General features: G+C 41.0%; 1 protein-coding gene across 1 annotated transcript; it reads left to right on the forward strand.

Moving 5' to 3' along the window:
• The first annotated feature begins 22164 nt into the window (after positions 1 to 22164).
• LOC132654817 (zinc finger and SCAN domain containing protein 4C-like) lies at positions 22165 to 25950 on the forward strand. Its single transcript, XM_060386109.1, is given in 3 exon segments — positions 22165 to 22560; positions 24749 to 24902; positions 24962 to 25950. Coding segments are annotated over 3 exon segments (1539 nt in total).
• Positions 25951 to 26320: the final 370 nt, after the last annotated feature.

Raw genomic sequence — 26320 nt, forward strand, 5'->3', positions numbered from 1 at the left:
GACCTCAACAATAACAGAAATAACAAAAAGCCTACACACACATGGAAACTGAACAACCTGTTACTAAATGACAGCTGGGTCAGGGAAGAAATAAAGAAAGAAATTAAAGTCTTTCTAGAAATCAATGAAAATGAAGACACAACATACCCGAACTTGTGGGACACAATGAAAGCAGTGCTAAGAGGAAAGTTCATAGCACTAAGTGCCTTCAAAAAGAAATTCGAGACAGCTCATTCAAGCACCCTAATGGCTCACTTAAAAACCCTAGAAAAAGAAGAAGCAGACACACCAAGAAGGAGTAGACGGCTGGAAATAATCAAACTCAGGGCTGAAATCAATCAATTGGAAACAAATAAAACAATTCAAAGAATCAATGAAACCAAGAGCTGGTTCTTTGAGAAAATCAACAAGATCGACAAACCCTTAGCCAGGCTAACTAAAAGGCAGAGAGACACCACCCAAATCAACAAAATCAGAAATGAAAAGGGGGATATAACTACAGACACTGAGGAAATCCAAACAATCATTAGGACTTACTTCAAAAGTCTATATGCCACAAAATTTGAAAATCTAAATGAAATGGACAATTTTCTTGATCGATTTGACTTACCAAAGCTGAACCAGGACCAGGTAAATCAACTAAATAGACCTATATCCCCCAAAGAAATAGAAGCGGTCATCAAAAGTCTCCCATCCAAAAAAAGCCCAGGACCAGATGGCTTCAGCGCAGAATTCTACCAGACCTTCAAAGAAGAGCTAACACCAATTCTCTTCAAACTATTCCACAAAATAGAAACAGAAGGAATATTACCAAATTCATTCTATGAAGCCACAGTCACCTTGGTACCTAAACCTCACAAAGACTCAACAAAGAAAGAGAATTTCCGGCCAATCTCCCTTATGAACATTGATGCAAAAATACTTAATAAAATACTTGCAAACCGAATCCAAGAACACATCAAAGATATTATCCACTATGACCAAGTAGGCTTCATCCCAGGTATGCAGGGGTGGTTCAATATACGGAAATCCATCAATGTGATCCACCATATTAACAAACTGAAAGAAAAAAACCACATGATAATCTCCCTAGATGCTGAAAAAGCCTTTGACAAAATCCAACATCCATTCATGTTCAAAGTATTGGAGAGATCAGGGATACAAGGCACATATCTAAACATAGTAAAGGCGATATACAGCAAGCCTATAGCCAACATCAAACTGAATGGAGAGAAACTTAAAGCAATCCCACTGAAATCAGGGACAAGACAAGGCTGCCCACTCTCTCCATATCTCTTCAACATAGTGTTGGAAGTCCTTGCTAGAGCAATAAGACAGTTGAAGGAGATCAAGGGGATACAAATTGGAAAGGAAGAAGTCAAATTATCACTATTTGCAGATGATATGATAGTATACGTGAGTGACCCCAAAAACTCTACCAGGGAACTCCTACAGCTGATAAACACCTTCAGCAAAGTGGCAGGATACAAAATTAACTCAAAAAAATCAGTAGCCCTCCTGTATACAAAAGACAAAAGGGCTGAGAAAGAAATTAAGGAAACAACACCCTTCACAATAGCCACAAATGACATAAGGTACCTCGGAGTAACCCTAACCAAGGAAGTCAAAGACTTGTATGAAAAAAATTTCAAATCTCTGAAGAAAGAATTAGAAGAAGATATGAGAAGATGGAAAGATCTCCCATGCTCATGGCTTGGTAGGATTAACATAGTAAAAATGGCCATCTTACCAAAAGCAATCTACAGATTCAATGCAATGCCCATCAAATTACCAACACAATTCTTTACAGACCTGGAAAGGAAAATTCTCAACTTCATATGGAATAACAAGAAACCCAGAATTGCTAAAACAATCCTCTACAATAAAAGATCTTCTGGAGGTATCTCCATCCCTGATCTTAAGTTGTACTATAGAGCAACAGTTTTAAAAACTGCATGGTACTGGCATAGAAACAGAATGGTGGATCAATGGAACCGAACAGAGGACCCAGAAATAAACCCACACACTTATGGACACCTGATCTTTGACAAAGACGCCAAAACCATACAATGGAAAAAAGATAGCATCTTCAACAAATGGTGCTGGTCTAACTGGATGTCTACATGTAGAAAAATGAAAATAGATCCATACTTGTCACCCTGCACAAAACTGAAGTCCAAGTGGATCAAAGACCTCAACATAAAACCAGACACATTAAATCGGCTTGAAAAAAAAGTGGGAAATACCCTAGAACTCATTGGTACAGGGGGAAACTTCCTGAACAGAACACCAACAGCACAGGCTCTAAGAGCAACAACCAATAAATGGGACCTCATGAAACTGAAAAGCTTCTGTAAAGCAAAGGACACCGTCATCAAAACAAAGCGACCACCTACAGATTGGGAAAGAATCTTCACCAACCCTTTATCTGACAGAGGACTCATATCCAGTATATATAAAGAACTAAAGAAGCTGAAAAGCAGCAAACCAAGTAATCCACTTAAAAAATGGGGAACAGAGCTAAACAGAGAATTCTCTGTAGAGGAATACCGAATGGCAGAGAAGCACTTAAAGAAATGCTCAACCTCACTAGCCATTAGGGAAATGCAAATCAAAACAACCCTGAGATTTCACCTTACACCCATGAGAATGGCCAAGATCAAAAACTCAAGTGACAACACATGCTGGAGAGGTTGTGGAGAAAGGGGAACCCTTCTCCACTGCTGGTGGGAATGTAAACTTGTACAACCACTCTGGAAATCAATCTGGCGCTTTCTCAGACAACTAGGAATAGCGCTTCCTCAAGATCCAGCCATACCACTATTGGGCATATATCCAAAAGAGGCTCAAGTACAAAAAAAGGACATTTGCTCAACCATGTTTGTAGCAGCTTTATTTGTAATAGCCAGAAGCTGGAAACAACCCAGATGCCCCTCAACTGAAGAATGGATGCAGAAATTGTGGTACATCTACACAATGGAATATTACTCAGCAATGAAAAATAAGGAAATCATGAAATTTGCAGGTAAATGGTGGGATCTGGAAAGGATCATCCTGAGTGAGTTGTCTCAGAAGCAAAAAGACACACATGGTATATACTCACTCATATAGACATACAACATAGGACAAACCCACTAAAACCTGTGCATCTAAAGAAACTAAGCAAGAGAGAGGACCCTAACTAAAACGTCCAAACCCCATCCAGAAAGGCAAAGAGGATGGACATCAGAAGAAGAAGAAAACAGGAAACAACCTAGGAACCTACCACAGAGGGCCTCTGAAAGCCTCTGCCCTTCAGACTATCAAAGCAGATGCTGAGCCTGATGGGCAACTGTTGGGCAGAGTGAACGGAATTTTAGGTAAGAACTGGGAAATAGTAAGAGCTGGAGAGGACAGGGTCTCCACAAGGAGAGCAAAAGAACAAGAAAATTTGAACATAAGGAACTTCCCAGAGACTCATACTCCAACCAAGGACTATTCATGGAGATAACCTAGAACCCCTGCACAGATGTAGCCCAGGGCAGTTCAGAGTCCAATTGGGTTACATAGTAATGGGAAGAGGGACTGCCTCTGACATAATCTGATTGGCCTGCTCTTTGATCACCTCCCTCGGGGGGGGGGGGGGAGCAGCCTTACCAGGCCACAGTAGAGGACAATACAGCCACTTTTGATGTGAACTGACAGACTAAGATCAGAAAGGAGAGGAGAACCTCCCCTATTAGTGGACTTGGGGAGTGGCATGCAAGCAGAGGGAGGAGGGAGGGTGGGATTGGAATGGGAGGAGGGAGGGGCTTATGGGGGGATGCAGAATGAATAAAGTGTAATTGATGAAAAATTTAAGAAAAAAGGGAAAAAAGTAATTTAAGAACCTTAAATGGCTTTCAAAATTGGAGGAAAACATGGAGTTAGTCAATTGGCATGGAGCTTGTCTCGCCCCTGGGGGCAATGGTCTCCTGAACCTACTCAGACCTCGGACACCACCACTGCTAGTTCTAGAACTGACGCAGGATGTTCCAACGAGGGGTTAAGGCTTCTCATAATATTTCCTATAAGCCCACACCTGTTTGTCTATATCCCCCATTTTTATTCATTATTAGCCAGATAGAGCCAAGTAATTGTGGTAATGATACTTGCTTTTTTGCCCAATGCTGGAATGCTAGTAAAGTTAGGTATGCCCTGGTTACTCGCATGCCTCACTGGGTGCCTATGCCCATTGATGCCCCTCACGCTATGACTCTCTTCAGACAGAAAAGGGATCTTGGAACTACAGCCACCATTGTTACTACCATCTCATTGACGGCTGTTGGAGCTACCACCAGGGCATTAGCCATGAGTCACACTGGGCAGACTGCTCAGACCCTGAATAATCATTTAGCCAATGTAGCTCATACCATAGTTGTACATAAAGGAATTAATGCTCAACTAAAAGGAAGCTTGATGGTGTTCAATCAGAGGATTGACCTCTTGCAGGAGCAAATTGATACCCTATGGCAAATCGCTCAACCTGGCTGTCAATGAAAGTATGCTGGACTTTGTGTCACTAGCATACAACATGAGAATTTTTCCTGCGCTGCAAATCTGTCTAAACAATTGTCGAGCTATATTTTAGGTAATTGGGACTGGAGAATTCGATACTACGATGGAGCAGCTGAGAGTGGCCATTGTCACAGTAAATTCTACCGGAGTGGACGCAGGACTAGCCACAGGATTATCAACATGGATTGCTGCAGCCATGAATCATCTGAAGAAATGGGCGGGCATGGGAGCGTTAGCAGGCCTTCTGGTGTTGGTCTCCTTGGTTTGCCTGTGGTATATATGCAAGATTAGAGTCTCACAACAGTGCGATGCAGCCATGATCATTCAGGCCTTTACAGCCATTGAAGCAGGACATTCTCCCCAAGCATGGTTGGATACCATAAAAAGCTAAAATGATACGCTCAGGATGCGAGGCTAAGCACTGCACTCAGGGTCAGCCGCTTTGGACCCAGAGAAGAGCATGTCTGATTGCATGCGGGTTGATGCCCCAGGTCCCGCCTCTGAGAAAAAAGTATCGGACGGTCTGATGCTCTTTGGGTGGATGACACCTAAATGAACATCTGTACAAAGTCCCAATTTATTTCTAATATCAGAGATCAGACCTCTACTCTTGCCTGATGCGTCTAAAACAAAAAGGGGGAACTGTAGAGAGCTGCGGAATGCTATGCCTTAAAGATGGAGCTGGTTTCTGCCTTCCACCTTCCCGATGGTGAGTGCTCTCTGTCACGAACAACTCCACATTTGGCTAAGGCCGAGGATCTGGCTTGCTTCCATGTATGTGGACCTATCTGCATTGCCCCCGTGGCACGCCTGGGTTGGCTACCCAGAGGCTATTTAAGCTGTGGGCTGGCTTTCCCCGGGGTCCGAGGATTGTTCAATGTTCCTGAATAAACTGCATTGAAAAAAAAAAAAAAAAAAGATATTATAAACATAATGAAATCTATACACCTAAAAAAGATAACCAAGAGAGCAGACATGGGGTAAGATGATCAATCCTCGTTTAGAAAGACAGATGGGATGTGCATTGAACGTATGACAGGAGTCTACTGAAGGCATCTGAAAGACTCTAACTAGCAGTGTTTTCTTTTTTTTTTTTTTTTTTTTTTTTTTCAATGCAGTTTATTCAGGAACATTGAACAATCCTCGGACCCCGGGGAAAGCCAGCCCACAGCTTAAATAGCCTCTGGGTAGCCAACCCAGGCATGCCACGGGGGCAATGCAGATAGGTCCACATACATGGAAGCAAGCCAGATCCTCGGCCTTAGCCAAATGTGGAGTTGTTCGTGACAGAGAGCACTCACCATCGGGAAGGTGGAAGGCGGAAACCAGCTCCATCTTTAAGGCATAGCATTCCGCAGCTCTCTACAGTTCCCCCTTTTTGTTTTAGACGCATCAGGCAAGAGTAGAGGTCTGATCTCTGATATTAGAAATAAATTGGGACTTTGTACAGATGTTCATTTAGGTGTCATCCACCCAAAGAGCATCAGACCCGTCCGATACCTTTTTCTCTAACTAGCAATGTTTTCAAAGCAGATACAAAGACTCATGACCAAACCTTCGGCAGAGTACAGGGAATCATAGGAAAGAAGGGGAGTTAGTATGATAGGGAAAGGATAGGAGCTCCACAAGGACCAAATATATCTGAGCACAGGGTCTTTTCTGAGACTGACATTCAACCAAGGACCATGTATGGATATAACCTAGAACCTCTGCCCAGATGTAGTCTGTGGTAGCTCAGTAACCAATTGGTTTCCCATAGTGAGGGGAACAAGGACCATTTCTAACAGGAACTCAATGACTGGCTCTTTGACCTCCCCACCCCTCAAGGGAGGAGCAGTCCTCTTAGGCCACAGAGGAGGGCTTTGCAGCCAGTCCTGAAGATACCTGATAAAACAGGGTCGGATGAATGGGGAGGAGGTCCCTCCCCCCATCAGTGGACTTGGAAAGGGGCATGGTGGAGATGAGGCAGGGAGGGTGGGATTGGGAGGGAATGAGGGAGCGGGATACAGCTGGGATACAGAGTTAATAAAATGTAACAGATAAGAAAAAAATAAAATTAAAAAAAATTAATAAAAAAAAGAAAGAAAAACAAAAGAAACTACAGAAGCCAACAGGCTGGTTGCCTATTTTGCTCATGTCTTCCTGTCAAAAAAACAGGACCACTATGCAGCACACTCATGAGAAACGCCCTCTGCATTTTGGAATTTTGCTGCAGCAGGGCTCAAAAATTGGAGGACCTTGGGAGTTGGAACCTGTCCAGTCCATAGGTTAAAAAAAAGTTCATTGGAAGCAGCAATATCTCCCACAAACAGGAGAGAAGCATCTATAGTAAACGCAGCCCTAACATCCGCAGAGGACTGTTGCTGGTGTGGTAGGTGTATAGCAGTATATCTCATTCTCCTTTGTATTTCCTTGACTGTGCAGACGATATGAACATGTTTACGCATGTTCAATTACCAGGGATGCAGTTTCTGGTGAAGTCCCTGCTGAGGTATTCCATATGATTCATTGGCTTGTTTTTTCCTCTTATTGCTGAGCTCTCAGAATTCTCGGTACATCTTGTGTGTTGTCATTGATTTTTAACTCTTTTTAATTGCGATACAAGGAACCCAGTCAGTTATTTCTGTCATGGCATACAGCTCCCACTTTACATTTTTGTCTTTATAGTTTAGGCCTGTCTCTTATCACTATCAAAGAGACAGTGTTTTTGTTTAATCCAAATTTCAAAACTCTTATTAAAATAATAATAATTTACCATTTTACATTTATTCTATTTCCTAATACATTTGATGGATTTGGGCAATACTTTCATGTTCATTCTTGCATAGTACTCTACTGAATTAGTGGAGTTATCTTTACTTATTTAGTTTGTTTCCTTACTAAGTTCTTCAGTAGGTTCTTTGCTTAGTTTCCTTTTCAGGGAAACAGCTGAATGCTAAGGCTCTCGGTGCATACTGAGAAAACAATATCACCTAGACTTGAACCCTAGCACTTCCAGTAACTCCCTGCTATGAGCTCCCGAGAGTCACAAATAGGAGGTTTCCTTTAGACAGAAAGCCTCCTATATGGACTTGCAGAGAAGTAAGACTGTAAGAATCACTGTATGATTCTTTTTTTGGTTTGGAAATTCTTCAGTGCATCTTTTCGAGTCCATCTTTATAATTCTGCCTTGTGTAGTTAACTCAGAAATGCATAACATTAAACACCTGTCTCTCATTCCTCCCAAATAATGCAAAGAGACAGCTTCAGTGGTTACCTAGCTGGGGTAGTTCTAGCAGGATTTAAGTCCCTCCTGATTTTTACTCATTTCTCAATTACACTTTAATTATTCTACTTTACATGACTATTTAAATGTACTTACCTTTTTTACTCAAAATCTGATTTACTCATTTATTCTGGCATTGTCATTGCCACCAGGGTTTAGAGTAGCTTTTTTCGGAGATATATCCTATAATATGCATTTCTTAAATATATGCATTTCTTAATGAATATTCTTTCTAGTTCATCTTAAAAGTACTTGTTTTGCTTTCATTCTTATTGATAGCCTAAAAGTATCAGTTCTAATTAAAAAATTACATGTATTTTATATTTACATAGCATATCATGGCCTTCTTTGTTACTTTTAAGTATACTTTTTTTTTTTTTCAGTTAGTTCTCAGTATGGCACAATATCATCAGGTTTAAAGATGCCAAGTGTTATTTTCAGTGTTGCTCAACATTGTTTTAATTATCAATATTATGTATTCTTGAATTGTCAAAATTTACTCCAAATACTTGCTTTGTGCTAATTTTTTACAACTACTTATTGCTAGTATCTGTATTCTAAATTATCTATGTGATGTGAAGTTTAATTTTAATTTGCTTTTTATCATCATGTTCCTCTGTGAATTTCTGAATACTTTTCTTTATTTTCCAGTTGCCTGTCTTTTTCAGGAATTTCTAATTTACAGTCTTCAATTACAAAAACCCAGTCATCACATAGAAATTGTAGTTAGTTCCTTTTCAAAGAAGCCGCGATTACTTGCTCATATATGCTCTTTTAATTGATTTTTATGAAAATGTTTTAATGGTAAGGTTTCTCTATGATGCTATGTGGCAATTCTATTCTTGGCTCAGACACTTGCTCAAGATATAGACTAAATATACTAGCCAGTGATTTAAAACATGATGTTTAGGTCTAAAAGTAGGCTGGAAATATGATGTAGACATTTATCCAGTCTGTTTATTGAAGAGGCTTAGATGAAAGGTTTGCATGGAATTCATCTGTTTCTTCAGCTCCATTTAGACTGTACTGAAGTATAAATGATCTATCCAGAAAACTTAACCCTTGATTTTGCTGAATCATGATTTCTCACATATGTGTCAGTAGGTCATGGTTCACAGACAAAGCTTGTGTCTTGTGTGACTAAGGAAAAAAAAAGTCTGGAAGCTAAAGCTACTCCTGTAAATGGCAGTTCATCTCTCCCACTGTCCTTGTCCTCTATAGACCCCTTGTAAGGCTCCCCAGCAGAGTCTCAGTATTTTTCATTATGTGGGCATCTGTAATCTGTATTCTGAGCAAAGTACTTGAAGGAGCACATGGTATATACTCACTCATATAGACATATAATATAGGATAAACCTACTAAAGTCTGTACACCTAAAGAAACTAATCAAGAGGGAGGACTCTTGCTAAAATGCTCAATCCCTATCCAGAAAGGCAAAGAGGATGGACATCAGAAGAAGGAGAAAAGGGGAACAAGTCAGGAGCCTGACAGGGTATCAATGCAGCTGCTGAGACTTATGGGCAACCTTTAGGCAGAGTGCAGGGAATCTTATGAAAGAAGTGGGAAGCAGTAAGATGAGAAAACAGGAACTCCACAAGGAGAGCAACAGAACTAAAAAATCTGAGCACAGGGGTCTTTCCTGAGACTGATACTCCAACCAAGAACTATGCATGGAGATAACCTAAGACCCCTGCACAGATGTAGCCCATGGCAGTTCAGTATCCAAGTGGGTTCCATTGTAATAGGAACAGGGACTGACTCTGACATGAACTGATTGGCCTGCTCTTTAATTTCCTCCCCCTGAGGGGGAAGCAGCATTACCAGGCCACAGAAGAAGACAATGCAGCCACTCCTGAAGAGATCTAATTGACTAGGATCAGAAGGAAGGAAAAGAAGGCCTCCCCTATCAGTGGACTTGGGGAGGGGCATGCATGCAGAGGGTGGAGGAAGGGTGGGATTGGGAAGGGAGGAGGGAGGGTACCCAGGGGGGATACAAAGTGAATAAAGTGTAATTAATAAAGAATTTTAAAAAAATGTTTTCTCAGCCCCTTATGTAGATGGTGTTGTGGATGTAGCATTGAGCTGAAAATCACTTTTGGTGTAAAATGGGACCTGGAAATAATAAACGTCTGACTCAGGGTCCAGAGTCTCATCTCATCATCGGAAAGACTCACCTTTCAGCTCAGCACCTGGCACTGCGGCACCACACAACATGCATGTGAGAATTACTCTCATACCAAGCGATGGAGAATTATAAACTTAAGATTTACATGGGTGTGGGGATTGGCACTGTTGCTTTGGCTGGGATTAAGACTTGAAAAGATTTTAACAGGAATTGGGGGTGTTTGCTGCTCAGTGCAGAAATAACTGTTCCATCCTTACCTGTGAAAAGCTGATGACTTCCACAAGATCCTAAGGCTCATCCTTGATGTCTTCCTTTTTAAAGTAGAATTCTTCTCTTCATTCCTTCATTCTTTATTTTGTCCATTTACTCATACCTCTTTACTTCCTTGCATTTTCATTCTCCTTTTGTTAAAATTTTGTTAATTTCCCACCCCTAAACAAGAAGCTATTTGCAATTGAGAGCTACTAGGAGAGGTAAAGTCAGTTTTCCTCACTGGAGAGATGCCTGGTATATCAACCACCCGTGAGATCAGCTCCATACTTAGGAAGAGCTGGCTGACACTTCAATAGACTCTATAATTTTAGTGATATTTTCCCTTTTCTTTTTTCTTTGTTTTCTCTTGTATTCAGAAACAGAATGAACATAAAGATCAATGTGGGTAGAGTAAGGGAGGATCTGAGAGGAATTGTTCAATGTGAAATAATATATTAAAATGTACTATATAAAATTGTCAAAGAAAAAGTATACTTTAAATGGTTGAAAAAGTCATATGAAAATCTCAGGGATATTGCATATCCACTTCTAAAATGTCTTTAGTAATCTAAAAATATTTTATAAAAAAGGATTATCAGCTTAACCAAAAGCTTCTACAAAGTCAAATGGAAAATATCTGTGTGACAAATGGAGACTAAATGGCAAATGTATATCTCTTATTTATCCTGGAATTCTGTATGCAATTTGATGTGAAAAACAAGTTTGGGTTGAAGATTTCTTTGGTTAGTTGAGAAAAACTTTTAGGCACATTAAATATTATATTGCCTCTGCTAATGAATGTCAAGGGAAGAAATGGCTCTTCTTTGTTCAGCTCCACACAATTAGTCAGAACCATGGAGAATTTATTAGTTACACCCAGTGTTGAAGGCTAAACATTGACTAACATGATTCTGTTATGCTGTGAGACTTTGGACCACGTTAGGACATAAACCCAGGATTCATAAACAAAGATGAAAGAGGGTTGTAGTTGCATTTAGAACATAAGGAAGTATTACTTAGTGGGGCACAGAGGTGCAGGCCTGTGATCCCAGCACTCAGGAGCCAGAGGCAGGTGGATCTCTGTGAGTTCCAGGCTAGCCTGGTCTACAAAGCAAATCCAGGACAGCCAGGGCTACACAGAGAAACCCTGTCTCAAAAACAAAACAAAACAGCAACAACAATAAAGAAATATCCCTCTTGTGGGAGCCAGCAGGGTCCAGGACACCACAAAACACAAATTAACTAAACATGGCTCATAAGGGCTCACAGAAACTAGTGACAAACATGGACCCTGTATGGGTCTGAGCTAGGACCTCTGCATTTCCCTTATGGTTGTGTATGTTAGTGCTCTTGTGCGAATCTCAACAATGGTCGTGGGTGTGTCTCCTCATTTTTTTCCATGTGCTTGGAATCCCCCTTTTCCTCCTACTGGGTTTCCGAATGCGGCAGTGATATCAGGGTTTGTGTCCAGTCTTACTGTATTTTGTTAGGCATGGTAGGTGCATAGCCATGGGAGGCTTACTCTTTATTTTATTGTATGTTATTTTTGGTTTTTGATGACAGAGTTTTGCTGTGTAGTCTTGGCTGTCCTGTAACTTTGTAGATCAGCTGGCCTCTAACTCACAGAGATCCCTGTGCCTTCTGAGTGCTGGGATTGAAGGCACGTGCCACCAATGCCTGACTTCTTTTTTTTTAAACAAAGAAGGAGTTTATCTGGGAAAAGTGTAGAGGTTGAAAAGTTATTTGGAGGAGTAGAGGGAGGTGAAATTGCAGTCAGAATGCAATGTAAAAGAGAAGAATGATAGTTTAATAAATAAATAGATACATAAATATCCCTTTGTTTTCTTTCAGCAATGGAACTTACCATGTTTTCCTGTCCGCAAGTAAAATGGGAGAGGAAGATCAGGCTCAGAGGCAGAAAGTGCCTAGGGCTAAGTAAGAAGTGGATGGAGTAGTACAAGAAATGGTCTTGGAACTGGCATATATCTCCCTTGAAATATGATCATGTGTTCACACATACAGCTTATTGCAAAGTTTTTTAAAATTTCCTGATTTTTAAGAGAGATTGGATCCCAAATGCATCAGGGAATAAGGTCAAGTCATTTGCATTGAGTGAGACTGAGGGCAGGAAGCACTCAGGGCTTGTCTGAAGCATAGCATTGAAAGGCAGAAACTAGAGGGGCATGTATTTTTTTTCCTGTAATTTATTGATTGAATGCGTTTACAACCTGATCGCAGACCCCTCCCTCCACTCCTCCCAGGCCAACCCTCATGCCCCCCAGGCCCCTTTCTTTTCTCCTAATAGATGGGGAGCCTCCCATGGGTACCAACCCACCCTGGTACATCAAATCTTAGGGTAACCAAGTGTATTCTCTCTCTCTGAGGCTAGACAAGGCAGCCCAAAAAGGGGAAAGGGATCCAAAGGACCAAGTTGCACGTCTGCTACATATGTGTAGGGGGCCTATGTCCAGCCATGCAGACCCTTTGATTGGTGGTTCAGTCTCTATGAGCCACCATTGACCCAAGTTAACTTACTCTGTAAGTCTTCTTGTGGTTTCCTTGGTTCCTCTGGCTCTCTCAATCCTCCCTCCTGCCCCCCCCCCCCCACACATACACAAGATTCCCTGAGCTTGAGCTATTGTTTGGCTGTGGGTCTCTGAATTAGTTTCCATCTGCTGCTGGATAGAGCCTCTCAGACGACATTTATGCTAGGCTTCTGTCTGCAGAGCATCATTAATAGTATCAGAGCCATGCATTTTATTTTGAAAAAATGTGATGTTTGAGTAGCTGGGCATGGTGGTGAATGCCTTTAATCCCAATACTCAGGGAATCAGAGGCAGGCAGATCACTGCTAATTTGAGGCCAGCCTGGTCTACAAATCGAGTCCCAGACAGCCCAGGCTACACAGAGAAACCCTGTCTTGAAGAACCAAAAATAAAAAACAAAAAAACAAAACAAACAAACAAAAACCCATGATGGTCTGGGAAGGAATTAAAATGGTGTGGTAAAAATGGTCTTTTGGTCCCCTCTGCCCTCTCGTTTGGTTTAATCATTTGTTTTACGTTGTTGCTACACATTATCTTGTATCCTACTCTGCCCACAAACTAAGACGTTAAGGATGACTAAAATCCTATGGCTTCTTTCTCCCCAGTGCTGGGGTTCCAGGGCTGCCTTACTCCTCCAAGCATCCATTTTGCTATGTTTTGAAAGACCTCCTTTCTATGTAGTCATTGCCTCCCTGGAACTCACTTTGTAGTCCAGACTGGTCTCAAACTCAAAGAGATCTGCCTGCCTCTGTTTCCTGAGTGCTAGGATTAAAGACGTGTGCAGGGATTAAAGGCCAGTGACTCCCAGCAAGCATTCTAATTGTTAAGTTAGTTGTGTCCCCTGAAATTCTTACGCAAGAAGAAAATAGTGACACACAGAGGCATTAAGTTTACTACTTTCATGAACACAAATATTCATATGAATATTTCTGACCAATGTTGCTTTAATTCATTAAAATCCAGAATATCATCCATGGGAATGACTATCAGTGCTGACAAATCAGACATTTTACACTGGAGATTCGATCATTGTTGTTCCCTTTGGCTAATCCATTCACAGAACTTGGAATTTGCCTAACATGTAGCAAATTTTTATCCCCCAGAAGAACTTCAGCTTGAGGTTTCAAAATTCAAATTTTTCAGTGTAATCATTACAGAAGACATTGTACTTCAGAATTTTTAGTCACCGAGCCTCCCTCCATTTCTGGGATGATGGCATTTAGATTGACTTTTGTTTTGAAGCTCGGGAAGTTTTTATATAAGACCCCAGTCTTTGTGGATAAATCGCCTCAACATGTTTACCTCAGGAGAGAAAATTGAGCCTAACAATTAGCATGCTTGGAGAAAGCCATTTGCCATTCACAGTGGCACAAAACTTTAATCTCAGCACTAAGGTGACGGAGGCAAATGTGTGTAATTTTGAAGTCAATTTGGGGTACATAGTGAGTTATAGGACAACCAGGGATACATAGAAAGGAAATGTCTCAAAAAAGCAGAGCAAACCAGACCAAACCAAACCAGACAAACAAACAAACAAAAAGCTTGCCTGAAGGAGTAAGCTCTGGAGCTCTGGAACCCCAGCCCTAGGGAGTGAAAGCTGTCACACCAAGGTTGTAATTCAATCACATCCTGAAATCAATCAGCAGTTGTAATTGACTCACTGAAGCCAGGTAGTATAAAAGGAGGCCAGTGTAGAGAGGGTTTCAGATGAGGCAGAGCAGAGGCACAGGCATGAACTACCTTCCAGTGCTTTCTGGCATCACCCTCGAAATTCACTAGAGGACAAGGTAAGGTTGGTGAATAGAATGATTTACCTTCTTTTTGCCCTTGAGTATGTGTGTTAATTGGTTGTTAATATTTGTGGGTGTAAGAGATGTTACCATCAAAATTTGGGTAAATCTCAATGGTGGAGGTGTTGTGAGATATTCACCAGAGAAAACGGCTTGGAAATAGGTTTGAGCCAATAGAAAGTCATCACTAGTCATCCTGAAAGTACACAAAGTACTCAGAATCCCAATGTAGTCCTGAGCCTTTCTTGGGGTGAGTTTTGAAGCTAACAAAACCATTTAGCCAGTAGCAGAACTATACAGAAGCCAAAAAAGCGAAGTTGGTACATTTAGAGACATCAATGGGTTAGTCTTTTCTTTTAATTTTGTCAGTGGGTGCTGTCTATGTACTGAGTGCTATAGTCTGATTGGTACTTTCATCATGGAGTCAGTTGTGTTAAGTTCTTGGTGCCTATTAAGGTCCAGGGCTCTGTTACATTCCCCATTATTCTTGCTGAGGAAATTAGGTGGGCTCATCCTGTTCTAAAGAGGTGTAGTTGGTCTTAAGAACCATTTGTTTTACAGTACCGATTCATATTTAATATAATTTAAAATGCAGAGAGCCCACAGTTAACTTAATCAGAATGAGAATTAAAGGCCCAGTCAATACTGAGACAGCAATAGTCAGGAGACCAGGAGAACAAAGACTGGTATCAATGATCTACGTGATTTTCTCTCTTTTTATTTTTATTTTTATTTTTTTTTGAGGTTTTTGGTTTTTGTTTTTCTGCCATAGAAAGATGTTTGGTAATTATCCCTGATGATCAACTAGCACAGAAACAGAGTCGTCTTTATATCATGAGAGGTCTTAGCCTCTTCAATTTCATAGGACCATTTTTGTAAAGGATTCTAAATGTTGTTTTAATTCAGAAACAGAAACTTTTAATATCTCTAGGTCGAGATCGACTTGTCTGCCAAGTTGGAAAGGATAAGAAGAGGCATATTTAGTCAAATCATTGGTACGTACCCCCCAAGTACTTTCAGGAAGAAGCTCAATAATATTGCTGTTCTCCAGATGAATTAACCCATGAGGCAGAAGAGCAGGCATCAGAGGAGGTGGAAATTATTAAGGTTGTAAGGTTAAAGGTTTGGTTTTGATTTTGGTTTTGGTTTTTATTGAGACAGTGTTTATCTTTGTAGCTCTGACTCTCTTGGACTTGGTTTATAAACCAGGACGGCCTTGAACTCACAGAGATCCAGCCCCAAGTGCTGGGATTACAGGCCTGTGTCACTACACCCAGCTAAAGGTTTTGGATATTAATTTCAGCCTCTTGTAAGTCTTCTATAGTAATTTGGGCTGGCCCAGTCACATGAGTTTTGCCAGTCACTGGGCTGACAGGCGGTTAATTTCTGTCCCTATGTAGTATGGGAACTAGGGGTCTAAACATAAGCAGAAACGCTGGCTGAATTTTGGATCTGATGGTTAACTCTATCTCCAGGGTCCCTTTCTGGGGCACAGAGTCTAATTTTCCAGTTGCTTTTTGTTTATTTGTTTATTTTGTTTAGATTTAGGTTTTCTGTTTCCAAAGGCCAGAATCTTTTTAAAAGAAAATTTCAGGAATAAATTTTTCAATAGAAACTCCCTTGTTCCTGGCAACTATGGGGCCCAGACACAGGTCATGCATAAAACTGTAAACTGTATTCCTATATTCCATTCTTAACAGATAAATTCCTGTACCTGCCCCTCCCCCCCATTACAAGACCCTTGAACTGGGCTTCAGTAAGTAGGGGTTGAGGAGGAATGTAGTTGCTGGTTTGTAGTCACATTCGCTGATACTTCTGGATCTTTCTTCCTCAGTTTTCGTAGAGGACTGAGCATAGTTGGGGGCTGGACCTGTAATCATATGCATAGTACAAAATATAAGCTTCAAGAGGAGGTAGAAGGTCAGGGAGGGAAATGCCCTGATACCGAATAACACCTTAATTTCAATGGGTCGTTTGTCCAGAGACAGGACATTTGGTGGCGGCAGCATCTGTGTCATCTGCTTTCTTTACCTGGGTGTGATAGATTCATAGCATGATAGGACCTACCTTCATTGCCTTAGGAGTAGATGTAATCAACTTATAGGGTCTTTTCTGGTTAATTTCAGGTGCCCTTTGACTACTCTCTTGATTCAGTCAATATCACGGACTCAGATAGGTCAATACATAGGCTGTTTGTAGAGCTGGTCTGACAGTAGTGACTTCACAAATAAACGACTAGAAAGTTCTGCCAATTGCTGGGTTCTTAGCTTGGAAACCAGTGGGGGAGATTCTCTAAGCATACCCTCATAGGGCATAAATCTCTCTGTATATAGAGTGTAGAGCACTGAAACAAAGCAAAGGGAGGAGGTCAATCCACTTCTTGTTTATCGCCAATGAGAATTTTGTAAGGGTTTTTTCGTATTTTTAATGTCCTGTTTATTCTTTTTACCTGGTCAGGATTCTAGAGTCTATATGTACAATATAGGTTTAACTTATGTCTAAATCATCAGCTATTATTAGAGAGCCAGGCCATTGTTGCACGCCATTCTACGGGGAGACTAAATCAGGAAACCAGTTTCTGGAGGAGCTTTTTTGCTACTATTTCAGAATTTCAGTTCAGAATTTCACTTTTACCCATCCAGAAAAAGGATCTATAAAAACTAGCAAGCATTTTTATCTTCCCCTGGCTGGCTGGACCTCAGGAAGTCAGTTTTCCCGGAGTTCGCCAAGGTGTTGGTTTCTCCTTGGAACCCTTACTGGGTATGTGTTATCTGTTTTAGACTTACTTGAGCACTAGCCTGGCCTCTGGCTGAGATATCCCACAGTAGGTTTATCTATTCAAGGCATAACATATTGCTCTAAGCAACTCAGAAGGTTTTATAGATGCCACATGAGGAGCCTGGAGTTCAGCTAGGTGATTCTTCCTTTCTATGAACTCTCAGGGAGCAATGGGTCATGATATGTCATCAGAATATCAATACACCTCACTGCCCTTGGGGCCTTTTGTAGGACATCCAGGTCAGGAGCCCAGCAGTATAGGACAATATTTTCCCTCAAGGAAGACCACAGTTTTTAATGCCATTTTCCCTAACAGTGAGAATCCCTCTCTCTCTCTCTCTACAAATCATACCTTTGATAAGCCTGGTAGTAAAAGCATACTGAGTGAAATAGGTCTAGGAATATGGTATGAACTTTCATTTTCCCCATCTGAGAGCCTAAGTGAGAACAATCAATTCTGCTTTCTGGGCTGAGGTACCTGGATTGGGCCCAAATCCTTTCAGTTAAACAAGTAACTATTGTAGATTCCGTGTACCTGATTTTTGGGTTTTTTTGTTTTTTTGTTTTTTTGTTTTTTTGTTTTTTTGTTTTTTGTTTTTTGTTTATTATCTCACAAAAATCATAGCCAAGCATCTCCATCATCAGGCTGGAAGTGAGCTGAATTGGTGGTAGTGGGTTCCTCAAAGCAGACTCAAGAGTAGACCTAGAATTGGGCTTCTAGTACTCAGTCATCAGACAAACAGCATTTTGTTGCTTCTTCAAGGAGGGCTTGAACTATGTCATAGGGTACTTTGATTATAAGATCTTGAATCAGAGTTTATGTGTTTTGTTGTTGTTTTGTGTTTTTTTTTTAGTTTTTTGTTTTGTTTTGTTTTTATTAAACTAGCAATAGCCACCATAGCTATTAGACAAGTAAATCATTAGAATAGCTATGTCACATGGCTTTTTTGTGGTCCCAAACGTTTAGGTGAGAACCCTTTTGTCTTTAGTTTCATGGGCAAACAGATGAAAAGGTTTTAAGACGTCTGAGAGTTCTAGTGCTGGAGCCAAAGTCAGAGCTATTTTTAAAGCCTCAGATGCTTTTTGCTTAGTATCAGTCCAGATTAGGAGATCAGTGCCCACATTTGTGATGCTGTATAAAGACCTTGCTATTTCTAGCAACTCTGCTGTCCAGAGGCAATACCACACTGCACCTAGAAACTCTTGAACAAGTGAGGATCTGAAGGATGGCAGTAATTGTACTCTGAAGCAGGCTGCATTTGTCTCTTTTCAACTGGTAGATAAGATAGGTATCAGTCTACAAAACTGGGCTTTCTTAGTCAACATTCTGTAGCCTTTTAACTCTTGCATACGTCCCACAGTTGCCCTTTTATAATCTTTGTGGGTTTTGTTGTTGTTGCTGTTGTTGCTGCTGTTGTTGTTGTTTTTTTGGAAACCACTGATGGTGGGCACAAAGTCTACACTTAGTGTCTTTAGATTGTGGGCAACCTGGACCAGGTATGTAGTTTGCTCTAACCTCCCACTTGGTCTGACTATTTACAAGCAAAGATGGGGTGACACACCTCTGTCAGTGGAAGGCTAAAGAATAAGCACATCTTTCAGATCCAAGACAGTTTGCACCTGTTTCTCTGGAAGAATCAGACTCATGAGAATCAGAGATCCCAGGTTTCTTCAGAGGCAGGAGAGGAGTATTTCAGGATGACTGGCAGTACTCACGATGAGTACTTCTGCAAACCAGGCAATATGGAGGATTGCAATTTCCCTTTTTTGTTTTCAGATGCATTGGGTATTGTATGATCAGGATTGCGGTAACTGAACTGGTTAATTGACCAATTTAGGAACTTGGTGTTGGGACAGTTCTCAGGTGGTTGGGTTCTGCCCGTACCTTCTGGGAATCTTTGCTGTCACTCTGAGAGACAGCCCAACTGTATCTTGGATTGGAAGTAGAACTTTCAGCTAGGAAGTATTTTTGTCAAAAAAGACAAAGGGTAAGACACCAAAATTTTGCTGTGTATATGTAAGTCTAATTTCATTTCATCATTATCTGGTGACAGTGCCTTTCAGTTTGTATAAATTTCTCTGTTGTTAAACACTCTTTGAACTACTTACAGCAACTGTGAGCTATGACTGTAATACTGGAATGAGCTAATTGCAATATTAAGTTATAAATGTAGTTTATAAAGTTTAATGAAAGTAGAACAGAGTAAAAGAGAGAGAGAGAAAGAAGCGGGCAGAGAGAGGTATGTTGATCCAAAATGTGTGAGTTATATAGTGAAGAGGGAGAGGAAGGCCCTGCCCTTGGCTGGAGCGTTCAGGATAGAGAAACTGGACCAAAATATGTGAGTTATATAGTGAAAGAGGTAAGAAAGGCCCTGCAAGCAACCGACTGATAGCTTTGATTTTTTTTTTAATTTTCATAACTTTTATCTAATATCTAGGGCTGACTGAGTAAGAAAAGAATCTTGTTAACTTTTATTGATTCTTTGTTAATTTCACAACATGTACCCCGATCCCAGTCATCTCCCATCCCTTTGTGTCCACCCTCTGCCCTTGCAACCTTCCCTGCAAAATAAAATAATAAATAAATAAATTTAAAAATTAAAAATAAGAAAAAATCTCCATGGAAGCTGTAGTGTGTCACACAGTAGATCCCCTTGGTCCATACATCTTCATTTGCAAATGTTCATTGCGATGAGTCATTGATCTGGTTTGAGGCCTATAGTTTCTGTATGGTTAGTGTTCACTTTGGCACATACAAAAACAACCTTGGTATCACTTAAAGTCGTTTCTTTTTTTTCTTTTTTTTTTTTAAGAGATAGGGTTTCTCTGTAGCCTTGGCTGTCCTGGACTGGCTTTGTAAACCAGTCTAGCTTTCAACTCACAGAGATCCACCCACCCCTGCATCCCCAAGTGTTGGGATTATATGTGCCACATCTGGCCTTTAGCAGCTGTCTTTAACCTTTTATAGAGGACCTAGTGAAATGTGTCCTTGGTCAGTGTTGAACAAAAGGGAAAAACCGTTCTGTGCAGGCTGCAGTGTTTGGTAGCAAGCCCTCTGCCCAGTCCAGGGGCATAACAACATAAATAATGAAAAAGAAGGGAATGAATCTTTCTTTTCCTTCAAGTTCAGCCCAGGAGAACTTTTCTCCTTCCCCAGGACTGCTTAGAACAGGCATAGAGGAGAGGGGATGCTCACCTGGGGAACCTTGCTTTCTCTGTGTTCATGCTTCTCAAATGGCAGGGTTGTTAATGTGAGGCCCTGCCCATGACCAGGAGCAGGAGTCAGCAATGAAACAAGCAAAGGTTCCTCTGCCTGGAGAAGGACAGGTGGAGGTTGTTCAGTTATTTGTTTCTGGGTATCCTTGCAGAACCAAAGGATTCAGGTCCTCAAAAGGAGAGGGCACAGGGTGAAACCATCTGGGGGGAGGGTGTCACACCAGAGATTCACTGGTTAATTCAGGAAAACAGAAGCACATAAAAATTCACACAGAGACACATACACACAGAGAGACACACCATAAAAACAATAAGTGACCACCACACATTCATATACCTGAACCAACAGAGAGATACAGTGACATCTCTATGGATCCTGGACACTAGATCAGGAGCCATGTCTGACCTCTCCTACGTGTCCAAACAGGTGCCTTTAGGACTTAGCTCTGGAGGTAACAGACCAAGAGAATTTCTAATATGATTCCTTCTGGGATGGTTTGTCAGGCACCTCTCAGGCATTAGGCAGCTATTGGTCACAGGGAGCCCTGGAGTACTAGAATGTCTCAAGACATGCACCCTTTAGAGTACACTGACCATTGAACTCTTCACTACTCCAAAGAACTCTGAGATCCCCTTAGGGTCTGAAGGTCTGCTCTCTGGGATCTTAGTGAAACCTCCATTAATGCTGTAGGGAATTAACCAGAAAAGACTGATCAGAGATGGGTTCAAGCCAATAGAAAGTCTTTATTAGCCAATCTGGGAATACATTGGGTATTTAGGATCCCAGTGTAGCACTGAACCTTTTTATATGTGAGATTTTTAAGCACAGATACCTTGTTTTGGGTCGACCTGTGTCAGCTAACAAGAACAGTTAGCCAGGAACAAAATTAAAGAAACCATAAGTCAAGATTATATTTAGAGATTTTCCCTTACTTAGGACTTTGGGTTAGGCCTTTGTTTCTGGTTAGAAAGGGGATACTGTCTACAACTTGAGTTTTATATCATACAGATAATTGTGCTAAAGTCATGGGGCCTGCAAAGTCAGGGGCCCACTACATTGGGGGTTGCTTTGGACAACCATCCTGATCAAGGTTTGACATTTTAAACTCTGTAGGTGACTCAAGGCTAGGAATGATATATGTGTGTGTTTATGGATATATCTTTGCTGATGCCTGAATTTAATGTTGCTGGACATTCCCTTTTTCCTAAGGAAGTATTATTCTGTGTCACTTTAAAATGCAGGAAAAGGGTGAAACATAAAATTTGAGAATCAGCAACAATAACTTCATTTTTTTTAAAAGGGGGGGGGGGGACAGCCCTGAGCTGCTGCCTAACTTGCTATGTTCTTATGGTAGACCTTCCCACCTTTAACAGAGGATTTTTCTCCCTATTAACTAAAGTATTGTTACACTTTACATCTTCTCTTTGCTCTGTTCTTGGGAAGCACTTTTGTAACACAAGTATGAATTATTTACTGTCAGGCAACCATGAAACTATCTGTGACAGAACTCTTAGTAGAGTTTTTATTTTATTATGTGTCTCTTCTCTTTTTAATTTACAGCTTTTGAGAATCACCAACCATTGAAACGAATCCTAAACTCAGAAGGCAAATACTAAACTGCCATCACAGCTTCTTTCTGAGGATCCTCACAAGAATGGCTTCACAGCTTAGAGAAATCTTTCAGCCCAACTCCCCACCAAATGACCTTGAAATAGGCAATCTAGAGTTTATTCCCACCCTTGGTTCTGCTGTGCAGTCTGGGGAAGACACCTATAACTCCCCAGTTTCTCAGCTCAATATTCCTCCAAATGACAATGGCTCCTGGGCAAAGCAGGAGCTCCAAAGCCTGTGGGAGATGTTTACCTCATGGTTGCAGCCAGAAAAACAGAGCAAGGAGCAGATGATTTCTCAACTGGTCTTGGAGCAGTTTTTCAAAATTGGCCACTACAAGGACAAGGTTGCCTTGAAAGAAAAGTGGGAATCAAGTGGCAGAAACATGGAAAGATTCATGGAAGGTCTAACTGATGACTGCTTGGTGGCTCCTGTCATGGTGAGTAGCTGGGGTGAGAGATGGCTGAGTTGGGACAAAAGACAATCACTTAGATTTGGGGAAAAGTAGAAAGCCCATCAATTGTTTGAACATATCTAAATTTCCTTTATTTCCATGATGGCACAGAGACTGGGAATTTGACAGTTGAGCATGACTTTAAGTGTTCAGAGGCGATGAGTTAGGCCTGAGACATGGCTCTCTCAGGGGGGTCCTTGAACTGCAATAATAAAGACAGAGTTACAGCTTCAGCATACACTTAAAAATATGGCTCACAGCATAACCTGTGATCCCAGGACCAGAGAGGGAGAATCTGGGGATCAAAGTGGCTAAATGACTCTCCAAAGTAGCTTCTCTATGACAGGAAGATATCCTGTCTAGAACACTAAGGTGGCACAAAGATGGACTTTGGTTCCTGATGTGGAAATGTGCCTCTCACATGCATATGTAACACCACTGAGATGCCTATAAAAAATGCCTTGATGAACACCTGTGCTTAAGTCGCAAATTTTCAAATCTGGAGAGACTTAATATAGATGTAATTACATTGTATCTTCTTTTAATGTCTCTATTTGCATAATTTTCAGTCATTGACAGAAATGGTCAAAGTGGTGAAATTTTTCAAACAACCCATACACAATTCCAGAAGTCATTGTATAAATTACTTATTAGTACTTTAGATAATTAATTTAGATTTGGTTAGTTTGGTTGGTTGTTCGGTTAGTTGGGGTTTTGGTTTGTTGGTTTGTCCTTTGAGACATGGTTTCTTTGTGTTGGTCTGGCTAACCAAGAACTCAGAGAAATTACACTCCCTCTGCTGTCCAGGTGCTTAAATTAAGGTATGGACCACAACAACCTGATGTTTATTTAATTTTGTAGTCTATAAACTATAAAAGTTGTCATTTTACAATTTGTTTTATTCCACATTTTCACTCCTTTGATCTTTAAGTTGATAATTTTATGATTGAAACTGAATCCTAAGGAAATTGTTGCCATAATGTTCAGGCATGTTCCTAAGGGGAGAGGCAAGAGGTGTCTTGTGGAGACAAATGTACCTGTTGAGCATGGTTCAGTAAGGTGTGAGTTCTGTTAATCACTCAATAGTAAATGCCCACCCAATAATTAAAAATATGATAAAGTTACCTTTGTTCAAGAGTGGTTATCTAAGCTGGTATTCAGTGACATAGACAAAGAATTATAGGTGTTAGTAATGAAGCTTATTCACAGCAAAGTGAAGAGCCAGGTAAATAGGGGCCGCTGATAACTAATGGCTGAGGGTGAGAAATGGAAAGCCTCAGCTTCCTGAGGGTGAAAATAGTAGCCATCATGGGGTTCCAAGACAGAAAGTAACAATTGCCAATCTAAAGGCAAGGAACCATGAATTGCAGCTACTAGCGATTTTAAGTAGAGATCTTGAGGATCACAGACAGAAAATAACAGTTACAGATTAGAAGCTGGATGCTAAAAAGTAGGACCTTCCTCTAGAGTAGCAGCCTCCACAGAGAAACAATACAGAGAGGTCAAGAGTTCTGGGCACAAAATAACATCGATAAATTCTGGGGGGCAGCTGGGGGAGTGAACATAAGAAGTTACAAACTGATGAAAACTGAGAAATAACAGCCATAGAGACATTTTTGTTGTCGTTGAAAAGATAAACTTTATTAGAACAGACAGACAGCTCCCTTCAGTGGATAAGAGAGGCTCCTCCAGAGATGGGAGACCTCAAGGAATATCTGTATCAGATATTATTTTATGGGCTCTTTTGGGCCCTCCTGCTCTGGTGATTTTATATCTTTTTGCTTTGTCCTGCCCAGCATTGGTCTCTTTTCCCTAAGACAGCCATTTTGTAATGTTGGCAATATCTTGGGTAGGATGGGAGGCAAGGCCCAGAACAATGATCAGCCTTTCATAAAGGGGAATGTCCCTATTGACCAACTGAAGAAAATAGTGTGACCAAAGCACCATAGGAACTTAACATTGCGTTTCACTCTGGAGAGTAAGTTAAAACACTTGCAAACACTATGAATAGGGTCTTTAGAAAACAAAACTTGTGAATGTCATAACTTTATTAGAGAAAAGCTATAGACAGATGAGCTAATCTATAGCCCAGTGATCTTGTGCAAGCAGGTTCAGGGCAGGTTTTGTGTCACCCACTGATTCATTAACAATGGTTACTTGGCTTGGTTTACAGGTCCCTGTCTCCATGCAGGGGCAGGAAGCCCTCTTTTCTGAGAACATGCCCTTAAAAGAAGTCATCAAGTATTTGAAACAACAGCAGTCAGCAACAATTCCAACACAAGAGAATGCAAGGACATCTTTGCAGATGCCCCAACACATGTTAACAGGTAAGACTGGAAACTGGACAGATTATGGATGTTGCGTGGGGATCCCTTCTGTGGCACAGTTTCATAGACTCTTATTTCCACAGGATATGAAGACAGTGAAAAAGGCTGCAACAATTTCTGGAATGCAAGTGAAATAAACAGTGGTGTGAATAGTGCAGAACAGGAGAAAGAGCTCCTTATTATCCAAGCAGAACAAAACCCTGAGCATGAAGACGGAGGTTCTTTTTATGAAATTCCTCAGGGTGTCAGAAGAGCAAATGAAGACACCTCCAGCAACGAGGTAGCGTTCTTCCTGAGGGAACATTCTTCTGAAGAGGTCCCTATGGATGTACAATCAGGATTTTTCTCCAGGTCAGAAGAGACTGAAGACAAAGAAGATGAACACAACATGTTCTGGAATGCTAGTGACCTAACTCCTGGTGTTAGCAGTCTTGAAAATGAGAACTCTCCTCTCATTATCCCAATAGAGGAGTGTCTTGAGCCTGAAGAGGAAGGTGTTTCTAATGGAATCCAGGACAATGCTATAAGAGCAACTCAAGGCACCTCTAGGTCTCTAGAAGAGTCACCCAGGGCATCTTCTGAAGATGTCCCAGTGAAGGCACCAGGGCTCTCCAGGCCAGACCTGGCTCCTTCTGAATCTGTCACTGTTTCCCAAAATCATGAAGCAAACTCTGTCTGTGAAGGTCAGCAGGAGACACTCCACCAAGACTTCAAAACACACAAATGTGATGAATGTCCCAAAGCCTACAAATATGCCTCTAGTCTTTCAGCTCACCAGAGAAAACACAGGAAGGGGAGGGAATTTTTCTGTCCCACATGTCATAAAGGCTTTTATAACCGCTCAGACCTGCGAGTTCATCAGGTCATCCATAATCGAAAGAAGCCTTTTACATGCAACACGTGCAAAAGATCCTTCAGCCACAAGACCAACCTGAAGGCTCACGAGAGGATTCACACAGGGGAGAAGCCCTACACCTGCTCTTCGTGTGACCGTAGCTTCCGCCAGTCATCCACATTCCACCGCCACGTGAGGAATTTCCACAAATAGTACTGAACTGCGTGCTTTCCTCCCCAGAGGAAAGCTTCAGCTTCAGTGTTTCATCTGGACATGAAGAAACTACACCTTCTAGAAAGTGAAGATGGAAGACAAAAGTTCCGAATTATCCCTTCTACCCATTGTCCCGCTGTACCTCCATGTGAGGGTAAAGAGGAGTCATCTGTTAGCTTAATCTGACAAATGCCTAAAAGTAGCTTAATAGTTCTAATAAACTATTAGAACTGTAATATGGAATGCCACTTTTGTATATTTTGTGGTGTGTGTGTGTGTGTGAGTATTTACCTGTTTTTGTCTTAGTTCCACAGCATGAGTTGACAGTAGAGTTCTTGAGTTTTGCCTTGTTTGAAACAGGGCACGTCTT

This window comes from Meriones unguiculatus, chromosome 6 (assembly GCF_030254825.1).
Source record: "Meriones unguiculatus strain TT.TT164.6M chromosome 6, Bangor_MerUng_6.1, whole genome shotgun sequence".
NCBI lineage: Eukaryota > Metazoa > Chordata > Mammalia > Rodentia > Muridae > Meriones > Meriones unguiculatus.